Source organism: Palaemon carinicauda, chromosome 8 (assembly GCF_036898095.1).
Source record: "Palaemon carinicauda isolate YSFRI2023 chromosome 8, ASM3689809v2, whole genome shotgun sequence".
Lineage (NCBI taxonomy): Eukaryota > Metazoa > Arthropoda > Malacostraca > Decapoda > Palaemonidae > Palaemon > Palaemon carinicauda.
In genome coordinates, this window is record NC_090732.1 from 142,775,247 (window position 1) to 142,802,746 (window position 27,500).

At 33.1% G+C, this 27,500-nt stretch overlaps 1 protein-coding gene across 1 annotated transcript in view; it reads left to right on the forward strand.

Annotated features, from left to right (window-relative positions):
• Positions 1-27,500, forward strand: part of LOC137646004 (glycine receptor subunit alpha-4-like) — a 99,322-nt gene that overhangs the window by 68,801 nt on the left and 3,021 nt on the right. The window contains exons 2-8 of the mRNA XM_068379137.1: positions 18,095-18,254; positions 19,583-19,717; positions 20,048-20,134; positions 22,499-22,629; positions 23,901-23,983; positions 25,477-25,608; positions 26,215-26,352. Of these exons, the coding sequence (XP_068235238.1) occupies positions 18,095-18,254; positions 19,583-19,717; positions 20,048-20,134; positions 22,499-22,629; positions 23,901-23,983; positions 25,477-25,608; positions 26,215-26,352 (866 nt within the window). The remainder of the gene's footprint in view (positions 1-18,094; positions 18,255-19,582; positions 19,718-20,047; positions 20,135-22,498; positions 22,630-23,900; positions 23,984-25,476; positions 25,609-26,214; positions 26,353-27,500) is intronic.

The window sequence follows — 27,500 nt, forward strand, 5'->3', positions numbered from 1 at the left end:
TTTTTTTATTTTTATTTTTTTTCTAAGTTTACAGTAATAAACTGAAAAATTCAACTGAAACTTATACTAAAAAATTCAACTGAAACTTATACTAAAGATTTCAACTGAAACTTAACTAAAAATATACTATATATATATATATATATATATATATATATATATATATATATATATATATTTGGATTTTTTATTTTTTTATTTTTTTTGGATTTTTATTTTTTTCTAAGTTCACAGCACTAAACTGAAAAATTCAACTGAAACTTATACTAAAAAATTCAACTGAAACTTATACTAAAAATATTTTTCCACTATATATATATATATATATATATATATATATATATATATATATATATATATATATATATATATATATATATATATATATATCTTTTTTAATTTCTTTATTTTTTTATTTTTTGGATTTTTTATTTTTATTTTTTGGATTTTTTTTCTAAGCACTAAACTGAAAAAGTCAACTTAAAATTATACTAAAAAGTTCATCTGAAACTTATGGTATTTTTTTTTTTTTTCCTGTTTACTGCCCTAAACATAATCCTTATCCACTATTCCAGAACAATGGAATATTCTTGAGGGGAAACAGCGTACTAAAAGAAGTCAGACTTGTTTGTTCTGCATCTGTCCACCTGACAAAGAAACAGTACACGTGAATCTTTGACAAAGGACAGTGCATTCCAAAACAAGTAGGACTTCTTCCCTCTGCTGAATCCTTCTTGCAGAATATTCCATTTGCATCTGGAAGGCCTTACATTAAAACTTATTCACTAAACTATACTAAAACTCAACTGAAACTTATACTAAAAATATTTTTCCCCTATATATATACTTTTTTGAATTTTTTCATTTTTATTTTTTTTTATTTTCATTTTTTTTTCACGTTCACTGCACTAAACTGCAATTATCGTTCCTTTACACATTACGACATCCTTAATAATAGTGTTGATATTGATCCCTTCTTGGTCCTTGATTGTACTGACGATCCTCTTGCCTTCTTGGGCGTCCTTGATCGTACTGACGATCCTCTTGCCTTCTTGGGCGTCCTTGATCGTACTGACGATCCTCTTGCCTTCTTGGGCGTCCTTGATCGTACTGACGATCCTCTTGCCTTCTTGGGCGTCCTTGGTCGTACTGCCAACGCTGTTGGTTCCACTGCCCTGGCTGATGCCTTGTTGGCTCCTGACGATACCGGTGATACCAGTGATCGTATTTCTTCTCGTGGCGTAGCTCTTCATCATAATCTCTTCGGTTTCCTTCGTCCACTAGAATAAGTTTAGCATTGACCACCTTTTTGTACTTCTCCTCGAATGCCTCCTGTAGGAATTCGGGTTTGTCCCGATGCCTGTCTGGGTGGAACTTCATAGACAAGTCCTTGAAGGATCTTATAATTTCTGCCTTTGTGGCTGTCTGTTCCAAACACAGAATCTCATAGTGACCCTTTTCTTCCCATTCCTTCTGCAGTGCTTTAGTATCTTCAATGATTTTTAGAAATTTCTCTGATTTCTTAACCTTCACCGTTTCGAAGTCCTTCAAGGCTGCGTCGAAAATGCCAAGTTTGACGAGGTGCCTCCCTCGTAACATGTACGCTTTCTATCCTTCCAGACCTTTCTCGATAGCCATTGAACAGTCCAAAACAATATCCATATGAGGAGGCTTCTCAGTGGCAGAGTTTGCTTCAGCCCGAAGGACATGTAGAAGAGCTGTTTCTTCTTCGTAGTGCGTCTCCATACTCAAGGCTTCGGTGAAAATTTCTACCGCTTCTTTGTACCTGTTGTTCATCTGCGTAAATAAGCCAGCCACCAATAAGCTTTTCCTCCTATGTTCATCATTATTCTCAGCTCTATGAACTTCGGCCTTCTCAGCTACCAGCCTCTCGTTTTCTGCCTTCAGTTCACAAACGACACTTTTCAGTTTATTCAGTTGCTCCATGTTGTTAATATGCGCCTTTTTCATTTCTTCTTTTTCAGTTTCAAACTTCTCCGCAATCATATTCCGTTCCATTATCTCAAGGTCTTTTATTTTGCATAAAAATTCCAGTTTTTCATAATCGTGCACCCTGTCAGCTTTAAGTTTCTCTCTTTCTTCCTTTAATTGGTCAACTTCACGTTTCCATTTATTGAGTTGTTCCTTTTCCTCATTTTGATTGGTTTTCACTTTCTCGTTTTGATTTCGAAGATCTTCCAGCAAATTCTTCAGTTTCTTCAGCTGAAGTTCTTTTTCAAAGCATTCCGATTTCAATTTATTTTTTTCTGCCTTCAGTCCCACAACTTCTCTTTTCAATTTATTTAGGTTTTCTGTTTTCTCATTTTGACTGGTCTTGAATTTCTCATTTTCATTTCTGAGATCTTCCGGCAAATTCTTCAGTTTCTTCAGCTGAAGATCTTTCTCGACGCATTTAGCTTCTAGTTTCTCTTTCTTAGCCTTTAGCTCACAAACTGCACTTTTCAGTTTATTCAATTGCTCCATGTTCTTAATATGCGCCTTTTTAATTTCTTCGTTTTCGGTTTCAAACTTCTCCGCAATCATATTTCGTTCCATTACCTCAAGGTCTTTAATTTTGCACATAAATTCCAGTTTTTCATACTCTTGTGTCATGTCAGCTTTAAGTTTCTCACTTTCTGCCTTCAGTTCACCTACTTCTTTTTTCAATTCGTTTACTAGTTCATTTTTCTGATTTTGTTCTGTCTTCAGTACTTCATTTTCATTCTTGATATTTTCCATCAATTTTTCAAGTTCTTCCATCTGAATGTCACTTTCGATGCATTCACATTCTAGTTTAGTTTTTCCTGCCTTTAATTCATCAAATTCTTCATTTTTCTGATTTTGTTCTTTCTTCAGTACTTCATTTTCGTTCTTGATATTTTCCATCAATTTTTCAAGTTCTTTCATCTGAATGTCTCTTTCGATGCATTCACATTCTAGTTTAGTTTTTCCTGCCTTTAATTCATCAAATTCTTCATTTTTCTGATTTTGTTCTGTCTTCAGTACTTCATTTTCATTCTTGATATTTTCCATCAATTTTTCAAGTTCTTTCATCTGAATGTCACTTTCGATGCATTCACATTCTAGTTTAGTTTTTCCTGCCTTTAATTCATCAAATTCTTCATTTTTCTGATTTTGTTCTGTCTTCAGTACTTCATTTTCATTCTTGATATTTTCCATCAATTTTTCAAGTTCTTCCATCTGAATGTCTCTTTCGATGCATTCACATTCTAGTTTAGTTTTTCCTGCCTTTAATTCATCAAATTCTTCATTTTTCTGATTTTGTTCTTTCTTCAGTACTTCATTTTCGTTCTTGATATTTTCCATCAATTTTTCAAGTTCTTTCATCTGAATGTCTCTTTCGATGCATTCACATTCTAGTTTAGTTTTTCCTGCCTTTAATTCATCAAATTCTTCATTTTTCTGATTTTGTTCTTTCTTCAGTACTTCATTTTCATTCTTGATATTTTCCATCAATTTTTCAAGTTCTTTCATCTGAATGTCTCTTTCGATGCATTCACATTCTAGTTTAGTTTTTCCTGCCTTTAATTCATCAAATTCTTCATTTTTCTGATTTTGTTCTGTCTTCAGTACTTCATTTTCATTCTTGATATTTTCCATCAATTTTTCAAGTTCTTCCATCTGAATGTCTCTTTCGATGCATTCACATTCTAGTTTAGTTTTTCCTGCCTTTAATTCATCAAATTCTTCATTTTTCTGATTTTGTTCTGTCTTCAGTACTTCATTTTCATTCTTGATATTTTCCATCAATTTTTCAAGTTCTTTCATCTGAATGTCACTTTCGATGCATTCACATTCTAGTTTAGTTTTTCCTGCCTTTAATTCATCAAATTCTTCATTTTTCTGATTTTGTTCTGTCTTCAGTACTTCATTTTCATTCTTGATATTTTCCATCAATTTTTCAAGTTCTTCCATCTGAATGTCTCTTTCGATGCATTCACATTCTAGTTTAGTTTTTCCTGCCTTTAATTCATCAAATTCTTCATTTTTCTGATTTTGTTCTGTCTTCAGTACTTCATTTTCATTCTTGATATTTTCCATCAATTTTTCAAGTTCTTTCATCTGAATGTCACTTTCGATGCATTCACATTCTAGTTTAGTTTTTCCTGCCTTTAATTCATCAAATTCTTCATTTTTCTGATTTTGTTCTGTCTTCAGTACTTCATTTTCATTCTTGATATTTTCCATCAATTTTTCAAGTTCTTTCATCTGAATGTCTCTTTCGATGCATTCACATTCTAGTTTAGTTTTTCCTGCCTTTAATTCATCAAATTCTTCATTTTTCTGATTTTGTTCTGTCTTCAGTACTTCATTTTCGTTCTTGATATTTTCCATCAATTTTTCAAGTTCTTTCATCTGAATGTCTCTTTCGATGCATTCACATTCTAGTTTAGTTTTTCCTGCCTTTAATTCATCAAATTCTTCATTTTTCTGATTTTGTTCTGTCTTCAGTACTTCATTTTCATTCTTGATATTTTCCATCAATTTTTCAAGTTCTTTCATCTGAATGTCTCTTTCGATGCATTCACATTCTAGTTTAGTTTTTCCTGCCTTTAATTCATCAAATTCTTCATTTTTCTGATTTTGTTCTGTCTTCAGTACTTCATTTTCGTTCTTGATATTTTCCATCAATTTTTCAAGTTCTTTCATCTGAATGTCTCTTTCGATGCATTCACATTCTAGTTTAGTTTTTCCTGCCTTTAATTCATCAAATTCTTCATTTTTCTGATTTTGTTCTGTCTTCAGTACTTCATTTTCGTTCTTGATATTTTCCATCAATTTTTCAAGTTCTTTCATCTGAATGTCTCTTTCGATGCATTCACATTCTAGTTTAGTTTTTCCTGCCTTTAATTCATCAAATTCTTCATTTTTCTGATTTTGTTCTGTCTTCAGTACTTCATTTTCATTCTTGATATTTTCCATCAATTTTTCAAGTTCTTCCATCTGAATGTCACTTTCGATGCATTCACATTCTAGTTTAGTTTTTCCTGCCTTTAATTCATCAAATTCTTCATTTTTCTGATTTTGTTCTGTCTTCAGTACTTCATTTTCATTCTTGATATTTTCCATCAATTTTTCAAGTTCTTTCATCTGAATGTCTCTTTCGATGCATTCACATTCTAGTTTAGTTTTTCCTGCCTTTAATTCATCAAATTCTTCATTTTTCTGATTTTGTTCTGTCTTCAGTACTTCATTTTCATTCTTGATATTTTCCATCAATTTTTCAAGTTCTTTCATCTGAATGTCTCTTTCGATGCATTCACATTCTAGTTTAGTTTTTCCTGCCTTTAATTCATCAAATTCTTCATTTTTCTGATTTTGTTCTGTCTTCAGTACTTCATTTTCGTTCTTGATATTTTCCATCAATTTTTCAAGTTCTTCCATCTGAATGTCACTTTCGATGCATTCACATTCTAGTTTAGTTTTTCCTGCCTTTAATTCATCAAATTCTTCATTTTTCTGATTTTGTTCTGTCTTCAGTACTTCATTTTCGTTCTTGATATTTTCCATCAATTTTTCAAGTTCTTTCATCTGAATGTCTCTTTCGATGCATTCACATTCTAGTTTAGTTTTTCCTGCCTTTAATTCATCAAATTCTTCATTTTTCTGATTTTGTTCTGTCTTCAGTACTTCATTTTCATTCTTGATATTTTCCATCAATTTTTCAAGTTCTTCCATCTGAATGTCACTTTCGATGCATTCACATTCTAGTTTAGTTTTTCCTGCCTTTAATTCATCAAATTCTTCATTTTTCTGATTTTGTTCTGTCTTCAGTACTTCATTTTCATTCTTGATATTTTCCATCAATTTTTCAAGTTCTTTCATCTGAATGTCTCTTTCGATGCATTCACATTCCAGTTTAGTTTTTCCTGCCTTTAATTCATCAAATTCTTCATTTTTCTGATTTTGTTCTGTCTTCAGTACTTCATTTTCGTTCTTGATATTTTCCATCAATTTTTCAAGTTCTTTCATCTGAATGTCTCTTTCGATGCATTCACATTCTAGTTTAGTTTTCCCTGCCTTTAATTCATCAAATTCTTCATTTTTCTGATTTTGTTCTGTCTTCAGTACTTCATTTTCATTCTTGATATTTTCCATCAATTTTTCAAGTTCTTTCATCTGAATGTCTCTTTCGATGCATTCACATTCCAGTTTAGTTTTTCCTGCCTTTAATTCATCAAACTCTTCATTTTTCTGATTTTGTTCTTTCTTCAGTACTTCATTTTCGTTCTTGATATTTTCCATCAATTTTTCAAGTTCTTCCATTTGAATGTCTCTTTCGATGCATTCACATTCCAGTTTAGTTTTTCCTGCCTTTAATTCATCAAATTCTTCATTTTTCTGATTTTGTTCTGTCTTCAGTACTTCATTTTCATTCTTGATATTTTCCATCAATTTTTCAAGTTCTTTCATCTGAATGTCTCTTTCGATGCATTCACATTCTAGTTTAGTTTTTCCTGCCTTTAATTCATCAAATTCTTCATTTTTCTGATTTTGTTCTGTCTTCAGTACTTCATTTTCGTTCTTGATATTTTCCATCAATTTTTCAATTTCTAACTGAAGGTCTTTTTCGTTGCAATCACTTTGCAGATTTTCCTTTATTTCTAATAATCTCCCCATTCTTTCAATTTCTCCTCGTAACTCAGCATTTTCAGCCATGAGATTTTCCAAGAGAGTAGTCCGATCCTCGTCTTCCATTTTGAGTCCAATTCCGTCCAACAGATCTTCGCATCCATGTTCCATTTCTGGAACACATTCTTCTAGAGAGTTGTTGTCCCCTCCTTCTCCAGCCATCCTCCTTCTAGCCAGCATAATTCCGCCCAAAATGACGGAAGCAGCGGCCATTCCGATGTAAAAGTTGTTTCCATAAGAAAGGACTTCTTCCTTCCTTGCTCCAAAGTCGAATCCGGAGAGAAGCTTGCCAACGAACTACGTTGATTTCAATTCATCTTTGAATCCTAATACTTCTCTCTCCATCTGGTGCAATCCCAGTTCGCACCGCTGTAGTTCCTCGCGGGCTTTCCACCAGCCCCCAATCCAAGGACAACGCTGCAGCCACCTGCCGAGGAATCCATCCTGAGAGGCGACAGCACGGCAGTTTTCAAAGCGCAGTGCCTCTGGGAGAAGCCACGAAAACCATTTGAAAACCACCGACTGCTGAAGAGTTCGCAGCTGTCCCTGAAGTTTTACCGTCCTATCCTCGCATGCAAGAGTCTGCTCCTGAAGGGCCGATCCTGCATTTTGAGGCCAGACAAATCCTACTTTGTTTCCGATGATATCCTTAAACATTGAAATCGCTGCGTTCAATCTGAAAGCCATATTCAATGATACAGATCCAATGACCTGAATTAGCATTATTTTGAAGAAATGGGTTGTTCCGCAAAACGATCTTTCTGTAGACTTTCATATTCCTGCAGACATTTTAGAATCGCCAACTCTATGGGCAGACTTCCCCTACATTTCTCTCCTCTCCATTCAGAATACGGTGTTAAATAATAAACAAAAATAATAAAAATAATAATAATAATAATAATAATAATAATAATAATAATAATAATAATAATAATAATAATAATAATAATAATCTTCGAAGCAATAGAGGAGCCTAGAGCCCTCGGAGACTTTCAAATTCCTGCAGGCATTTTTGAATCACCATCTCTATAGGTAGATTTTCCGTACATTTCTCTCCTCACCTTTCAGAAGACGATGTTAAATAATAATAATAATAATAATAATAATAATAATAATAATAATAATAATAATAATAATAATAATAATAATAATAATAATAATAATAATAATAATAATTTTCGGTGCAATATAGGAGTCCGGAGCCCTCCGGAGACTTTCAAATTCCTGCAGGCATTTTTGAATCGCCATCTCTATGGGTAGATTTCCCCTACATTTCTCTCTTCACCTCTCAGAAGACGGTGTTAAATAAAGAATCAAGAATAAAGAATAATGAATAATGAGAAACGAATGATAAAGAATAAAAAATGAATAAATAATAAAAAATGAATAAATAATAAAAAATAAAAAATAAAAAATAATTAATTAATAAAAAAAAATCAATAATAATAATAATAACAATATCTATGAACTATTCCTTTCCATATTTCTTTTCCTGGATTAATTACTCAAAAGTGTCCATAAAATAAGCAATTTACAAATAGTGACACTTTTGAGTAATCACTCAATTTTTTATTAAGTATATTTTGAATGTACAGTACATCAAATGTACGCTGGCATCACGAATTTCGTTTGCTTGACTATGTTAACAATGTCAGTTCGAAGTCGTTTGATAAGGAAACCGAGCTATTTTCTTTTCATAACCCCTTCCCCCATCCTCAACACATTTTGCTAATTATTGCTTTCCTAGAATTTAAATAACCACCTAATTACTGTGCAAGAAGATGAGAACTGCAGGATTGCATTATTTTGGAGTAAATAGAGAGCGTGGTGTTGTAAACAATTACCTTTTGTTTTTCAGTAAACACCTTTCTATAAAATACGTTTAGTGAACAATAAAGAACACTATCTTGATAATGTGAACAATATAATCTTAAGACATCCTTTGGAAGGTATATATACCCACGAACATTTCAATCTTTTATGACCTGTTACGCGCTTGCCTGATGCCAATAGGCTCTTCCCGTTTGCAATTCTGCCAGAAGCGATCGACCGCAGAAAGGCCATTGGTACCGACTTAAAACCCCATTTGGCCGATTTCTTTTCTTTCCAGTGGATGACACCGAAGAGACGGAAGCACTTCATCATTAGATTGAATTCTGAAGGCAAAGAATGACTGCATTTGTTTATGTCTGATACACGAGAGAGAGAGAGAGAGAGAGAGAGAGAGAGAGAGAGAGAGAGAGAGAGAGAGAGAGAGATCTTTAGTGGCCTTTGTTCCAATAAAATTGTTATAAACATTAGTAGTACAGCCCAAGTCCATTAAGCATGAAGCTTTTAAATGAACCAGATTTAGTCAACATAGAAAATAAGGACATGCAAGTGTTATGGCCCAGTTGAAGACACACACAAATACAAATACATGTACATATAGACTTAAATATGTACATACATAGACATATACATACATACAATATATACACATACACACATGCTCCCACAAACATACAACCTAGCATACATACACAAATGCATAAAGAAATACAAATATAAACGTTCATACAAACATACACACATACATATGCACACATAAGTACATATACATACACAATAATTATATAGTGTCATAGATAATAATAGTAGATAAAACTGGTAAGAGAGAGAGAGAGAGAGAGAGAGAGAGAGAGAGAGAGAGAGAGAGAGAGAGAGAGAGAGAGAGAGAGAGAGAGAGAGACGTTTAAAAGCTTCGTAATAATGTTAAAGAAAGCTACCAAATCTGTTCTTGACTAAATTCCTCTGGTACCTATGAACAATAACAGCTTTTAAAACTACTTTTTTTTTTTTTTACAAAAGGAAATTGTATCCAAAATGATATAATTGAAAAATTAAAAATACAGTAATAAAATAACGTCATAAAAAAAACCATAGATATGCGCTTGATGCAAATATTTTGATCTCGGATGCTTAATCTCTCTCTCTCTCTCTCTCTCTCTCTCTCTCTCTCTCTCTCTCTCTCTCTCTCTCTCTCTCTCTCTCTCTCTCTCTCTCTCAGTCTGTGTATGAAATGATAATATATTATGCATAATTATCATGTTCGATGGCCTTTGTAACTGTCAATTTTTTCTTTTACGATTTACAATTAAGGCCAAACAGTGTTGCCAGTTGGTTTAGTCTAAAAATCCCTAAAACAACCCCAAAATCCCCATTTTCAAACATTTATTTTCTGATCATGTAGGCTTTACTAATATAGATATTACTCACTATACACTATATAAGTACAAGTAAACTAATTGCAACAATATAAAGGTTAATCATCATTGTTTACTCTTCATAGAAATTTGTACAGAATATACCGATCAGACACTCAAAATCCCCAAATCTAGAGATAAATCCCCAGATCTGGCATTACAGGGGAAAAATTCCACTGCATGCGCTAGTTAAAGTCTACTGCATATGACTTTCTCTGGGTCTGGTCAGGAAAAGGGATGGAAGGTTATCTGTCACATTGACCTATGCTATAACTACTGTCATTAGCCTACTTGCAGCTTTTTATAAAACATTGATGATATCATGATATATTTGTAATGATTTTTTAAAGGAAATTTCTCTAAACAATGGAAGAATTAGGGATTCAATAGCTGCAAACCTGGAACCACTGAAATTCAGAAAATGTGCGAAAGTATTTTTTTTATTATTATTATTTGTGTATACAGAACATTTACAAAACATGTCAGAAGATATACTATTAGAAATATCGTTTATTCGGCTAAAGATTGAAAATCCAACATTGGCTTTTACTATCAATGTATTCTTGTGAATAACGCTTCAGTAACTCACAATAAACTTTTTTTTCCTTATTGTAACAAACTAACTCGTTTCTTTTTTGTATTCCTATATATTTTAGGATTCATGTAATTCCTGTAAAATAAAACCTATCGATTCAGTTTTAAAATGAGACCTAAATGAAATCTCTAATGTGAAAATGAAAGTAACTATAAGCCTTTGAATGAAGTTATTTGTTTCAATAATTTCACATTCACTTACAAAGAATTTTTCTTAGTTGTCGGTTGTTATTTACACATACAAGTTTTATCCATAATATGTCAAGCTATATACCAGTAGAAGGTAAATGATGAAATTAAGTTCAAACTCCTAGATATGATAATTTTGTGCTCAGATGAGTTAAGTGAAAAGATTCGCACAAAATTTCATTTTTTTTTCTTGGTATTACTCATTTTTTCACACTTATACATAATCTATGGGAATTTTCATTATTGCAAAGTACAGTTTAAACATATACCGTAAAAATAAGATTAAAATTAGCTCCATACCGCAAATAATTACGGTGTTAGAGAGCTAACAAATCACTTTTTGTTACGATTTCTCGCTACCGAAAGGGGCTTGGTGCTCAAGAGTGATAAAGTTACGCAGGTAGTTAGTTGGTGCTCTAGGGTTAAACAGTTATTCTATTCAACTACTGAAAAGATAGTTTTAGTTTATTATTATTATTATTATTATTATTATTATTATTATTATTATTATTATTATTAGTTAACCTATAACCCTAGTTGGAAAAACAGGATGCTATTATTATTATTATTATTATTATTATTATTATTATTATTATTATTATTATTATTATTATTATTGTTGTTGTTATTATTATTATTATTAGCTAGGCCACAACCCTAGTTGAAAAAACATGTTATTATTATTATTATTATTATTATTATTATTATTATTATTATTATTATTATTATTATTATTATTATTATTATTAGCTAAGCTACAACCGTACTTGGAAAAACATGATGCTATAAGCCCCAGGGCACCGGCAGGGAAAAATAACCCAGTAAGGAAAGGAAATAGATAAACTATATGGAAAGTACCGAATAATTGATATAAAATGTCTTAAGATAAGAAACATCGTTGAGATAATTCTGTCATATATAAACTTTAAGTTTGAACTTTTGAAGTTTCGGCGATTCAACTACCTGATTAGGAAGATCATTCCACAATAAAATTCAATAACATTTCTAGAATGCTGTATAATATTGGGCCTTATGATGACAAAGAAATGACTCTTAGAATTAATTACATACAAAGTACTGCGTACAGTATTGTACAATCTGGGAAGATGTGAATACAAATAATGGTCAGAATTATGAAAAATCTTATACAACATGTATAACGAAGTGATTGAACGACGGTGTCAGGTATTATTATCTAGAAGAGAAATAAGAAATCTAATAGACCGAAAGTTTTTCTCCAACAAATTAAGATGAGATTCACCAGCTGAAGCCTGAAGAACAGCCAGGTGAAGAATACGCGAATAATATAGTTAAAACATTTCTTCAGGATATATTGATCATCAATTTTGTGTAATGGAAGAAGAAACATACCGAATATGTTTCTGGAAAAGAAATGTGCAATCAAGACTCACATTCAAATTTTAAGAGACGTACAAGGTAACACTATCAATGTAGAGATCTGGATCGTGGGGGGCCACTGTCCTCGACCTACTTACTGTACAATTATAGTTTGAGGTTTGTTAGGGTTCGACTTCATGTCCCATAATTTTCACCATTAATTGTAATTATTACCATCATCCCTATTTAGATCACGGAGGGCAACAAAATTAAAATTCGGTGATAAATAGTAAATTTTACAAAATATCCAATCACGATTCTGATCCAGGCTTTACGTAACACGTATTCGTGGCAAGAACGGTTAGAAGAAAAGACCGATGTCATAAGTGGTTGTTAGCTTTATGCTTCAGCCTTGTTCCCCAGCAGCTTCTGAGAGCTTGCTCGTCCTATAATGACCTCGGGGAGACCCTTAATAAGACATAATTGTAAAGAATTGAGATTTTGCGCCTTCATCTGACTCCAACTCGACTCTTCGCCGAAGGTGATGGAGGTATTACAGTTTAATGCGTCTGTCAACTGACTCCCTTGACACTCTATTATTCGATTTCTTTGATATCTTCTTCTAACTATCGCTGTTATTTTCATTGTTAATAATAGTTTGTTTACCATCGCATTGTCATTTTCATTGTCTGTTTTGTCAACACGATCTTTGTCTTCTTTCGGTTCCATTTTTCACGATTCATATAGATAGTAATATTTTACTCTAGTTTACAGGGACGTTTCGATAGCGCATTTCCTTTAAATATTTGTTGCTTTGCATTATTTATGCTCTCCTGTGGCTGCAAATAAATTTTATGTTAGGAATATTTCGGATATGAAATATGTATTCCTTCTGTTTATGCGTGTGTTTCAAACGATTCCAACCTTTTTATATCGATATTTTAAGAGATTGAGGTTCCAATACCACTGTGTGAAAACCAAGATCTTTGGATAGGGAAACAGAAAATACATTGTGGAAGAGCGGTATGTATTCTAACCTAAAACCACTTAAGGTTACACTCAGGAAGTAACATCTCCGGCATGGTATGGGGTTTTGGGGATGGGGGTTAGACATTGTATCCCCCTGGAATCCCGAATTTGATCTAGTGCATTGTATCGCTTCCAAAACCTTGAAAACATCATCTCTATACCTTAACCTTATTCAAAATCAGATGGTTGATTTACTTATTTATCCATTTAATTATTATTATTATTATTATTATTATTATTATTATTATTATTATTATTATTATTATTATTATCAGTATGCTACAGTATAAGCCCAAAGGTTCCAACAGGGAAAATACCCCAGCGAGGAAAGGAAATATGAAAACAGAAGTGTGCCCGTGGACCCTCAAACGAGATAACTCTAACCCAAGCCAGTGGAAGAGGATATGGCACTGCCCAAGACTAGAGAACAGTGGTTTGATTTTGGAGTGTTCTCATAGAAGAGCTACTTATCATAGCTAAAGAGTCTCTTCTTCCCTAAGCAAATGGAACGTAGCCACTGAAAAATTATAGTGCAATAGTTAACCCCTCTAGTGAAGAATTGGTTAGTTATCCTAATGTTGTCAGGTGTATGAGAAAAGAGGAGAATGTGTAAAGTATATGCCAGACTATTCGGTGAATGTGTAGGCAAAGGGAAAAACCGTAACCAGGGTGAGAGTGCCAGTCTAGTACTATCCGGCGAGTCAAAGGACCCAATAACTAGCGGTAGTATCTCAACAGGTGCCTGGTGCCTTACTCATCCTACTATTAAGCCTCACTGAAACCCATTGCCATTTTCAAACATTCCTAACGTCTGCTGTATGTTAGCCAATGTTACTAACTCTAGGCTTGAGCCTTCTCTTCTATCCGGGCTTGAGCCAAATTTCAAATGAATTGTGTGAGGTGAATAAGAAGCCTCTTGCCTCAATAATCCAGCTTTCAATTTCAACTTAGATTTCTTCTTTAGAAAAATATGTTCTTTTCTTTTGCCTTTTGTTTGTTCAGTTTTAGACCCATCTCATAAGTCAGCTCAGTCTACATATTACTTATATGAAATCATATAAAAACCCAAGTTTCAGCGTTAGTTGGAAAAGTAAAATGTTACAAGGCTAAGGGCTCCAACAAGTAAAGCAGCGTAGTAAGGACGGGAAATAGAGTTATAACAAATAAACTATATATAATAATTAATGTATAGAGAATATGAAATATTTCAAGATCAGTAACAAGTTTAAAATAAATCTGTCATATAAGCAACATTTCCCTTGACTAAATGGAATGCAACAGACTTTATAATCTCAGATAAGTAGAACGGAGTTTTTGACCTCATTATACTATATAGTAATAGTTATCACTTCTCTACAGCGATTTTTCCTTAAATCTGTATGTCTAAACACTTTAGCGTGACATCAGTTTTTATCTTTTTTTATCTGTCATATAGAATGGCGAAATTGCTTTTACTTCAATATAATTGGATATCATTGGAAATTTTTTGCTGTACTGATGATATGGCTATTTATTTATTCACTTATTATTATTATTGTTATTATTATTATTATTATTATTATTATTATTATTATTATTATTATTATTATTAAGCTCGCCAACTGAACTTTATTTCCTATGGGTAAGAACAAGTTTATGTCTTTTGATAACACTTAAAAGGAAAATAAACATTAGCATGTATATAATGAAAATAATAGTGATATCACTATTTTACTATCTTACTCGTTTTTTTTTCTTTTCATCGCAAGAATACATTTCTATCTTTTGATAACACTGCAAGAACGGAATGGAAACAATAGCAACGTCAATGGCAATGATAATATGAGTATTTGTAGTGTACCGGAAAAAAAACCTTCATCCCACAAGTTACAAAAACCTGTGTTCGATTAATAACTACTTTAAATGGACGAGCAATGCCAATTAACTTATATATAATTATTGCAAATTATTATAGTCAACAAGGTACATTAACAAATACAAGCAACGTAAAATAATTACTTAATTTAGAATCCATATGACTCAGTAATGGCTTTTGGTAGACGGGCATGAGTGAACGGACACCGAACTGTGACGCTTACCAATAAGTGGAGTTTGACTAATCTATGACCCATAAATGAATCCCAAACATACGACCTGAAACGAAATAAGCAATTATCGTCAGTAAAAGTCCACTTTAAGGGAATCCCATTTACACACACACACACACACACACACACACACACACACACACACACACACACACAAGAAAAATAGCCGCAAATATAGACTTACAAATTAAGTATCCTATCCAGAGGAAATTGAGGTTCGATCATAAATAGTTTTACTTTTGCAGCAAATAAAGGTTGAATCTACCTGAATTCCGGTGCTGATTTTGGTAAGAATAAGACAAATCCTCGTAGTAGATGGGCTAATCCAAGACGATCACATATAGTTCAGCAAGTAACGCCAATTTCTAACACGTCGAAGGATGTCACAGACTCGCAAAATCTTCAGCAAATAGCACATATGTGGTAAATGCAGCTGTATGGATAAACACCCTGTGAATATAGTTTTAATCCTCGCAAATTCTTGAACTCACATTTATGGTACAAATTCCACTCATCTTCCGTCTGTTGTTATCAATTTAACAAAATAATATTAATAATAATGTCCACTCCATTAGATTAGACAGACTTTGCATTGATGGATGAAGGACTTACATGATCTAGCCTACTGTCAAATTTATTATTATTACTATTATTACTATCCAAGCTACAACCCTAGTTGGAAAAGCAAGATGCTATAAGCCCAGGGGCTCCAACAGGGAAAAATAGCCCAGTGAGGAAAGGAAATAAGGAAATAAATAAATGAAGAGAACAAATTAACAATAAATCATTCTAAAATAAGTAACAACGTCAAAACAGACATGTCATATATAAACTATTAACAACATCAAAAACAAATATGTCATAAATAAACTATAAAAAGACTCATGTTCGCCTGGTCAACAAAAAAGCATTTGCTCCAAATTTGAACTTTTGAAGTGAATAGACTGCTTTCGTTCAAGTTTGGCATTTAGGTTATCTTTGCGTATATTTTGAAAAACACTGTCTGTGCCAAGTCAGTTCAGGACGAGGTTGAACATCTTTAGCAAATAGGTTAGCCTGTCAACAGCCTTGCGATAATCTTCACACCTCAGTTTATTTTTTCTGTAGCTTCTTTGATAGATACTAAACCTCGTTCTGCCTGATGGAACAGTGTCTTATCAGCTCTACTTGTTTGCTGGCATATAATATATAATTCAAAGGTCAGTTCTTGTGGGCGCTTAGAGTTGAGCCGGCTCTATAGTTCACCTGGGAATAAAAAGGCAGTGATAAAAAATGAATAATTTTGCTGTTTTTATTTTATATGTATCGATATAAATCCCCCCCCCCAAAAAAAATTAGGATATTCTATATAGCACTAATATAAAACGATTACTTGTATTTGGTATGTTAATTTCTATCATAAACAAAAGTTATCCATATAGTTTTCTTTAATGGTATTATTCACTGTCTCTTTCACTTTTCTATATGGAATGAGGCTCTTCGCTAAAAAGTACTTTGCACGTCAATCTCCCTACCTTCTCTGTAACTATATATAAACATTTCATGCTCCTTGGATACCCATCAGCTATTACACAATAATGACTAAAAAGTTCACAAACCTGTATTGCTAAATAACGGCACTACATGTGCACAACAATCCTCCTCTAGACATTGCAAAAAAATTACTGTTATAATTTACAGTCAGAGAGAGCACCTCTTATGCTGTCTGATATACAAATTTCTGAAATTCTTCATAGGCAGACAGGGCCTTTATCTCCAGAAAGATGTATATGACATGAAAAAATAATTTTACTTTTCCCAATTTTGATTCAAATCCATTCCTAAGAAACTGACAAAGATGTCCCTAAACATCGAAACAGTGAAGAAACAGGCCCTTACACAGAACTGCATAAATATAATCAAGAAAGGCCACTTGTATGTTGTTAATATAAAAGCTAACAACTTAGGGTAATTAATATTTTCTTCATAATTCCCCTTTATCTATTACCCGAAAAAGCTGCGTCTCAAATGTATCTAACAGTATTTACAGCAGTGTATTTAGTAGTGCATAGGAAGTACAACATCGATTTTATGTAGAAAATGAAAAATTTCCACTTACTGACCTTTGACCTTATTTTCTGACCTTATAAGGCAAATGCGAAAAACACAAATAAGATTTTCTTACTGAGCGCAAATTTCCGATTAAGAATGACCCATTTATTTGCTTTTCTTAAAAAATGCCTAATGCAGCTTAAATAAGCCTATTTCTGGATTTCTTGTTTAGACTATCATATTTCACAGGTTATTTTTTCGTCTTTATATCCCATACAAAGAATGTTTATCTGCATACATAGCTGTGCACCATTACCATACAGAGCATAATGGCCCCAACCCACGTACTATGACATTATCTAGATTGACCTGCATTCAGATGCGTGCAGTCGTCTTGGATACAGCGAACACTTAATTGACATCTGCAAGTCCTTGTTTCTCTTAAGCCTCGTTTTGATGTGATTTGCTGCGGGCGACAGGAACAGCTAATACCCTTATGTTGGTTCAATTCGGATAAGACCGATGACTTGCAGATGATGTAACCAAACTTGGTCGAAGGTCATTCGCGATCGTATGCACTGCTTCTGGAGGTCTTTAATATAAATTTTATGTATCTGAATTGCATTTTACCTCAGGCCTGTGCTAGAAAATTATCTAAGGTTATTTGTTATATTGGCCTTTACTCTTCATAATTTATGTCGAAGCTTTTGGAGCAAAAACAACCATTCAACTTTCCAAAATTTGTGAAGAATAAAAATGAAAAAATATGAAACAAACCGTAATTACTTCTTTGCAGTACGTTCTCACCCTTGAATTATGAATTGAAAATGTTATATTATGAATGCAAGTTTTGATAGATACTGGCAAGATCCCAAAAATCATTAAAAAAAGAATTTCTGATATTGATTTTTTTTTTTTTACTTGCAGAGGTCGAGAGGTCACGACATCCTTGAGTACAGATGCTTACGGCAAGTTGGTTCCTTCTTTTTACGACAAATACACCGCCCCAGCCACCGACGTTGAGCCAGTCATTGTCTACTTCGACATGAAGCTCCTCGATATTACGTCCATCAATGAAAATGATATGGTGAGCACTATCCCTCCGACTGAGGACTATTTCCTATTGTAAGAGTTACTGCATATGGTAAAAGACACATTTTGTTCAGCTAAGAAACATTACTTGCAGTGAAGAACAACCCTTGTTGTAAGAACATTTACTTATCATTAGAATCATTACTAATAATTCTAATCCTTACGTAAATTAAGACCTGTAGCTCGTGCTCAAACTTATTACTTACTGATCAGTTTTCACAGAGAGTACTATTACCTGAAATAAAAGTTGTTCATTATGATGATAGGTAATAATTGCATTAAGAATAAAAAGATGAAACTTGGCCTATTATGGAATACAGCTCCTCTTTTCAGCAATTGCTCTGCAGGCCATCAATTATACTGAAAAGATTATCGTTTAAGCAGATTATGAATGGATAAACGATAAATACTGATTCATGAAACAACATTTATTTGCTTTCTGTCTGCGTAACTTCTACCTCCATGATCGCCTACTCATGGGGAGGCGGATAGTGCTGGGACCATCCTCTCTGGCTAGTGACCTGTACAGTAGCCAGATTGCCTGAGCTTAGGGAACTGTGTATAACATCTTGATGGGTACAAATTATGGTTTAAGGCATTATCGTGGACCTTTGCTTCTCTCGCCACAGGCTTAACTATATAGTACAGGAAACAAGATGGCTTGGTTCACCAAGTCAAGATCGTTGTAGAAAACTTTATCCTTAAAATAGATAGGCCTATCTAGAGGGCGGGATATACAGACTGACAAATATGTCAATTACTAGATGCTTCAGGATGGTAAACCAATATATGTACCTAATTACCGCTGGGCCTGGGAATCAACTTACTTTTATTTTCTCTTCTTGATGAGAGTTGTTTTTATCGCAGTAGCTATTCCCTACCTGTTATGAGAAATAAGAGACAGTCGTGTTTTGAATGATTGTGATAAGGTTTTGGGAGCTAATCAGTACAAGAAAAAGAATTCTTTAAAGAGTGAGGAAACCTAAAACCTATCTATGCCAAATGGAAAATTCTTCAGTTTAGAATTGAGATCAATGTTTAACCAAATACTCAGTCGGAAATAAGATATTTTGAGGTTTGGTGCCTAAATTGTTTCTTATTGTAAAACACACGAGTGTGGTATTAAGCTTCTACGTTTAGCTCTATGTTTTATAGAAAATTCTTCATTGACTACTGAGCTTTGAAGCATAACCTATTATCTAATAGGGATTTTTTCAGTGATGGAATACATCACTTAAACCCATTAAATACCGACTATACCCCTCAAAACCTCTCTTATTCCATTAGAAAAAATAGAAGAATTAAGCATACTTCCCTTTGCAGACGTTCAGCGTTGAATCGTTCGTGACGTATCGTTGGAAGGACTGGAGACTACGTTGGCCTCTAGAACACCAGGAACACCAGTCCTGCTGGAACCCTCCTCCTGAGAACATCAGCAAACCTCTTGAGTTTTTGGAGGTATTTAGTCATGAGGGAGATCAAGAGAAAACTCATAGTAGCTATGTTGGGTGTTATGACATTTTGTCCAGAGAAAAGCTCCGGGCTATGAATTATTGTCACAATCACCTGTTTGACGTGTATTCGTTAACATCTCAGTACATCTATATCATTAGATTTTACAATTCATTCACCCATCTATGTCAATTGTTAATTATTTTACTTTAGCTTTAACGTATTTCAGGTAAACAAGTAAAAGGATCTGTTGAATATATAATGGGCCATATCTTGTCCTAATCCTCAGTAACGTCACAGAATGTTAATAAACAAACGATATCTTCTGAATGACAGGTGTGCACTGGGAACTACACTACTACCATTCACCGGTGTATGGAATCCCACCCAGATGCTGGAAGAAGAATTATTCTCCCTATTACGGTCAGTATCCTTCACACATTAGTATCTTTGGACCTCTTTATCGTATTATGGTAGAGGTTAATGAGACAGGTCAATCCAGTGCTCTTGTCTCACCCCTATTCAAAAAAAGAAAGAAAAAAACGTAAAAATGTGGAAATGGGAATATCCAAAATTTTTGCATGTGCTGATTGACAAGATAGACTCACGAATAAAAGTTACCTACTTTAATATAACGTGAATTGTATGTGCACTTGCATCAGCCTGTTGCATTTGCATGCGAATCTGAAGTCAAGATTTACCAGAATATCTTTTCTGATTACGGAAGAAAATTCTTGAAAACCATATTATGTATATATATATATATATATATATATATATATATATATATATATATATATATATATATATATATATATATATATATATATATATATATATATATATATATATATCAGACAGGACAAAGACCTTAGACATGTCTTTATTCATGTCGGGTTTGGTCATTTCATCACAACGATGGTCTTTGCGGATTAGTGATGAAGGGATGCTATATTTTCATCGCTCACAACAAACCAACCTAGTATGGATGACCCTGACTATTACAGCTTTGCTGATCATGGTGATACACAAACCTTTTCACCACGTTAAGGTATCTCCACTCAGAAAGGAATATATGCAGTCATCATCATCATCATCATCCGTTACTAATCCTCTGCAGAACAAACTCCTCAAGCATGTCCTTCCCCTTGCGTCTTTTTATGGTCTTTTTATGCCAGTCCACACCCGCAAACTTTCTTAGTTCGTCAATCCATCGTTTTCCCTTCCTTGCCCTGCTTCTTTTGGCAATCTCTAGGGCCCATTCTGTTACTCTAAAAGTCCATCTATTATCTGATATTCTCATCATATGTATTGCCAACGTCCAATTCGTTTTCTTACATATTGTTTGAAGATCTTCTACTCCAGTTTGCTCTCGAGTTCATGTTGCTCTTTTTCTGTCTCTTAGTGTTATTCCCATCATAATTCTTTTCATAGTTCCCTGAGTTTAATTTGTTTATGTTCTAAGGCTTTAGTAAGGCCTCAAGTTTCTGATCCATACGTTAAAACTGGTAGGGCCATCTCATTAGATATACAGTATATATATATATATATATATATATATATATATATATATATATATATATATATATGCATATATATACAGTATATATATATATATATATATATATATATATATATATATATATATATATATATAGATATATATATAGATATATATATATATATATATATATATATATATATATATATATATATATATATATATATATATTATATATATATACACACAGTATATATATACTTACATACATACATATATATATATATATATATATATATATATATATATATATATATATATATATATCCTCTTACGCCAACTGTATTGACGAAAAAGGCCTTGGTCACATTTTGTCAGTCGTCTCTATCTTGAGTTTTTAATTAAATACTTCGCCATTCATCATCTACTTCATGCTTCATAGTCCTCAGCCATGTAGGCCCGGGTTTCCTAACTCTTTTTGTGCCTTGTGGAGACCATTTAAACGTTTGGTGAACTAATCTTTCTTTGGGAGTGCGAACAGCATGCCCAAACCATCTCCATCTACCCTTCACCATGATCCCATCTCTTATAGTTTCATTTCTAATCCTGTCCTACCATTTAACTCCTAATATTCTTCTACCGTCTTTGATCTCAAATCTATTAAATCTATTGGATATTGTTTCATTGTCATACAATGACTCATGTTCATACTGTAACACAGATCTCCCTAAAATGATATATAAATATATATATATATATATATATATATATATATATATATATATATATATATATAGCCTGCTTTTATATGTAATTTCAGGCGATTTGATTTCTAAATTTTACTTAACCTAGCCATTGTCTGATTTAACCTTTTTCAATCTGTCATTAAACTTCATGGAGTTTAATGGGGTTTAATATAATTATATATATGTATATATATATATATATATATATATATATATATACATACATATATATATATACATATATATATTATATATATATATATATATATATATATATATATATATATATATATATATATATATATATATATATATATATATATATATATATATCAATTACCATGACACTCAATATTACTCAGGGGGTAAGAATTGAGTCTTCATTTGATATGAAAAAAAAGAAAATCATAAAGAGAATTCTTGAATTGGCATATAAAAAAGATTCTCTAAACCTAACATTTGTATCACTGAATAGCTGCAAACAATATCTCAGAACCTTTCATCGAGTGTCGTTCACAAACAATGATTTCCCCATTTCAGTACCTAGACAAAATCTGGCAGCCTGACGCCTTCTTCAAGAACGGCATCCGTTCGTCCATCCACAAAGACTGGGTGACCAACGAGTACCTGGCCTTCTACACTTCTGACGGCCACATCAGGCTCTTCAGCAGGTGAACATTTCGTTAAACTGCGCATTTCTCTTCTCCATCTTCCTCCTGATTTATGATATTTTATCTTTCTCCTCCATCTTCCTCTTAAATTCATGATATTGTACCCTTCTTCTCCATCTTCCTCTTAATTCATGATATTTTATCCTTCTCCATCTTCCTCTTAATTCATGATATTTTATCCTTCTCCATCTTTGTCCTAATTTGTGATATTTTATCCTTCTCCATCTTCCTCTTAATTCATGATGTTTTCTCCTTCTTCCAATCTTCCTCCTAATCTATGATATTTTATCCTTCTTCTCCATCTTCATCCCAATTTATATTTTATCCTTCTTCTCCATCTTCCTCTTAATTTATGATATCTTATCCTTCTTCTCCATCTTCCTTCTAATTTATATTTTATCCTTCTCCATTTTCATCCTAATTTATGATATTTTATCCTTCTTCTCCAACCCTCTTAATCTATGATATTTTATCCTTTTTCTCCATCTTCCTTTTAATTCATGATATTTTATCCTTCTTCTCCATCTTCATCCTAATTTATAATATTTTATCTTTCTTCTCCATTTTCATCTTAATTCATGATATTTTATCCTTCTCCATCTTCCTCTTAATTCAGGATATTTTATCCTTCTTCTCCATCTTCCTTCTAATCTATGATACTTTATCCCTTTTCTCCATCTTCATCCTAGTTTATGATATTTCATCCTTCTTCTCCATCTTCATCCTTATTTATGATATTTTATCCTTCTCCATCTTCCTCTTAATTCATGATATTATATCCTTCTTCTCCATCTTGTTTACCGTAACTCACTCGTCTGATAATGAGATTTATCTTGATCGTGATGTATGGTATTCAGTCTTATGAGAACTCTTTTCAAACATTAAAACATCACTGAAATTTTCAACGTTGATAATAAGATATTACGTATCAGTAGAGCAATAGATTAAAAAAAAAAAAAAAAAAAAAAAAAAGGTATCCGTAAAAGCATCAATTGAAATAAGCAGATTCATATATTGTCATGTAAATGAAAATATATGTATAGATTAAATGTCCATCGTCTTTTGTCAATGCATAAACGCAAAATAAAATTTTTTTGCTGTTTTAGCGTTACTTTCTTTACAACATATTTTCTTTTTTACTTTGTTTGAACCTCCTTCATATAAGTTTTACTTTCGTATAGATAATTATCTCCTTAGAATAAAGTTCTAAATATTATTCATTCGTGTGCATATGCATTCAATTGCTCATTTGATAACTTCTTTTTTCGTAGGATGAGCATCACTCTGAGCTGTCACTTCGACTTCCATCACTACCCTCACGATGAACAAAAATGCGAAATGCTGATACAGAGCCGTAAGTTGTCTTTCGTTTCACATCTTGCTATTTTATGGTAAGTTGTTTCCGTGTCTAATCCTATATTTATATCCATATAAGTATCAAAGAGTATGCTGATAGATAGAGAATGATTATTCTGAGCTGTTTGTACGTAGGAATATCTGTATATGCTGCTTAATTATTATTATTATTATTATTATTATTATTATTATTATTATTATTATTATTATTATTATTATTATTATTATTATGCCACTGCTTCTAAATTTCCGTTATTTTCTATAGCCACGCAAATGCTCTGTTGTGTCGTCTGCCTCTTTGCACAGTTCACAAAGCTTTTCGTTTTCATCCCTATTTTTATATATTTTTGAAGGTCGATCATATTCAATACTTTTACTGCTTATTTAGTGTCACATTCGCCTATGTAACCTTTTCTGCCTCTACCATTTACAAGCCTCAAGTTTATAATTTCTGCTTTCTTTTCTTCAATTTTCTTTTAATTCAACTCGCATTTTTCCTTGCATTACTTCAATAAGTTCCTTCTTTCTATATTTTTTTTTTCCTCTTCAATTTCATTACCATAGTTTTTTTTTTTTTATTTTTCTAACAGACCTTTTCCCCAGCATTCCCCACACGGTTCCTTTATTTAACCTTTCACTCTCTCTTTAACAAATCGTTCGTCATTTGATGAAATGATGTTATGAAACAGCATCACCTTTTTATACTCTATTCTATTCTCAGCTGGCCATATTTCTGATTTTGCTATCAAATTGTTCAAACATTCTTTTTATAATCTTGTACTGTATACCCTCTAAGTTTTCCATTTATTTTTCCTTTATAATACCCCTGTTTCAACATTATATAAACATTATAGGTAGCAATACTGTTTCATATATCTTTAATATCACCAACATGCCAATTCTCCTACTCTTTTAACGCCTGTATGCTTCATATATTCTAATTTGCTTCCCTTTTGCTTATGTTAAGACCATGGTCTCCTTTTTTTTTCATTACCACTCTCCTGAGTATTTGTATTCCTTGGCTGGTTCTATCCTTCCATTTCTAAACATCCCTTTCATCTTTGCAACGTCTTTTTGTGTGTGTCTTATTATTAAAACCGCTGACTTTCGAGGATTGGTATTAAAAGTAAATTTCTTAACTTCTTCCAAACTGCAACAGTTGCTTGTGGTTTTCTCTACTTTATATCAGGGAACACACTGTTACCAACAGGTGTCAAGGCTTCGAAGCTTTTCCGATGATTCTGATAAGGGCTATTGTCTTCTTACATACAGTATTGATTTTGTCTTACAATTAAGCATAATTTTGGGCCAAAATTGTACTCATTTCCTTTTATCCTAATTTCCTCTGTTTATCCGCCAGGATAATTGATTATTGCTCTACCTTCTCATTTAATTCATACATCAACTTGGTATCATCTTTGCACACCTGTTGATATCTAAAGACTTTTCGGTCCAACTCTAATCCATTCTTCTTCTTTTTCGAATTTGCAGTTTCTTACAAATCGGATACGGTGCAGTTCCAGTGGTGCGAGAGTTGGGCTCATGCGGGCCCCAAACTAGACGACGATATCTTCTCATTGCCACATTTTTCTCTTGCCAAGTACGAGCATGAAGTATGCAATAGTAAGTGAGGACATTAGAGCTTATTCTGTTGATTTATTCATGATAGAATTCTACCTATATTAACATTGATGTCTTCTAAAGCAGCGTAGTTGGTTGGGCCTAAGTGCCAAATATAAAGCCTATAACTTCTGTTATTCGAAACAAAGTATGGCCGAGATTAAAGCTGGTTGCTGTACCCACATTGTTAGGTCCCTGTGCCCTTGGCAAAGTCCCAACATGATAACGTAAAACATTAAACAGCCAGTTAGATTATCTCCTGACATATGCATATTAATGATGGCAGACTTTAGTACCGATTGTGTTGGAGCTGCGGTGACGAGGTAAGCTCGAAAAGTACTTTAATAGACAGCCAGAGACGGATAAAAACAGAAATCTGTAGACTCAACTTTGTCGACAGGATACTGATACCGATTAGCAACCCATCACCTAACCGTTAAAAACTTATGTTATTATTATTATTATTATTATTATTATTATTATTATTATTATTATTATTATTATTATTATTATTATTATTATTATCAATTATGTTTATTTGTTATTATTATTGCTATCATTCAATCATCTTTTCTTTACCCATTACATGATCAATATGTTTTTTTCCAGGCGATTACCCGTGCGTCAAGGCAGTTTTTGTGCTGGTCCGTCATCCCGATTTCCACATGTTGCACACCTACGTCCCTACAGTCCTCATCGTCATCCTCTCCTGGATGTCTTTCTGGATTGCACCTGATGCAACACCAGGTAAAGTGACCCGAGTAAAAATATGCTCGAGTGAAAGCATCGCCAGGTAACTTCCATGAATAGATTTGATAGAAAAAGGGTGTTTCATTGTAGTGGTAATTCATTTCTACATTAGTCCATACTTTCTAAAGTGACCTAAATTCATCAAAAAAATTATAAAAGAATAACAGCTGAATTTCGTTCCTTCACTATATTAATTATCTTAAGTTTATGCCATCTTTAAGTATCTTCCACAAATTATTTGTAAAAAATAACGATTTTTGCTTGATGATCAAGATGAATTCGATCTCAAACGCTCCAAAACTTCTGATATGTTCACTCGATGCACATTCAAGCTAGCGTTGAGTTGTTGGCAGATTCGGTCTTTCGAAAAATAAATGAAAACCAGTCTTCCCAGGGAACATACGTTTATTTTGCATTAATTACCGGAAGACACAAACTTTCACCGATAAAGCGGCTTCCATTGTTGAAATTTTGGATTTTTTATTACATTCCACAGTGTGCAATGCAAAAATCGGGGCAATAGTAGGTAGGTAGGTAGTAGGTTGGCCAGGGCACCAGCCACCCGTTGAATACTACTGCTAGATAGTTATTAGATCATTTGACTGGCCAGGCAGTACTACATTGGATCTCTCTGTGGTTACGGCTCATTTTTTCTTTGCCTACACATACACCAAATAATCCGGCTTATTCTTTTCACACTCTCCTCTGTCCTCATACACCTGACAACACTAAGATTACCAAACAGTACTTCTTCACTCAACGGGTTAACTACTGCACTGTAATTGCTCAGTGGCTATTTTCCTTTTGTAAGGGTAGATGAGACTCTGTAGCTATGGTGAGCAGCTCTTCTAGGAGAAGGACACTCCAAAATCAAACCATTGTTCTCTAGTCTTGGGTAGTGCCATAGTCTCTGTACCAAGGTCTTCCAATGCCTTAGGATAGAGTTCTCTTGCATGAGGGTACACTCGGGCACGCTCTTTCTATCTTGTTTCTCCTCGACTTGTTTTTATGGAGTTTTTATAGTTTATATATGATAGATCTAATATAATGTTAATTATCTTGAAATTTTTTATTTTGATTGTGATTAATTCTCTTGCAGAGTATATATTTCCTTGCTTCCTTTCCTCACTGGGCTTTTCCAACTA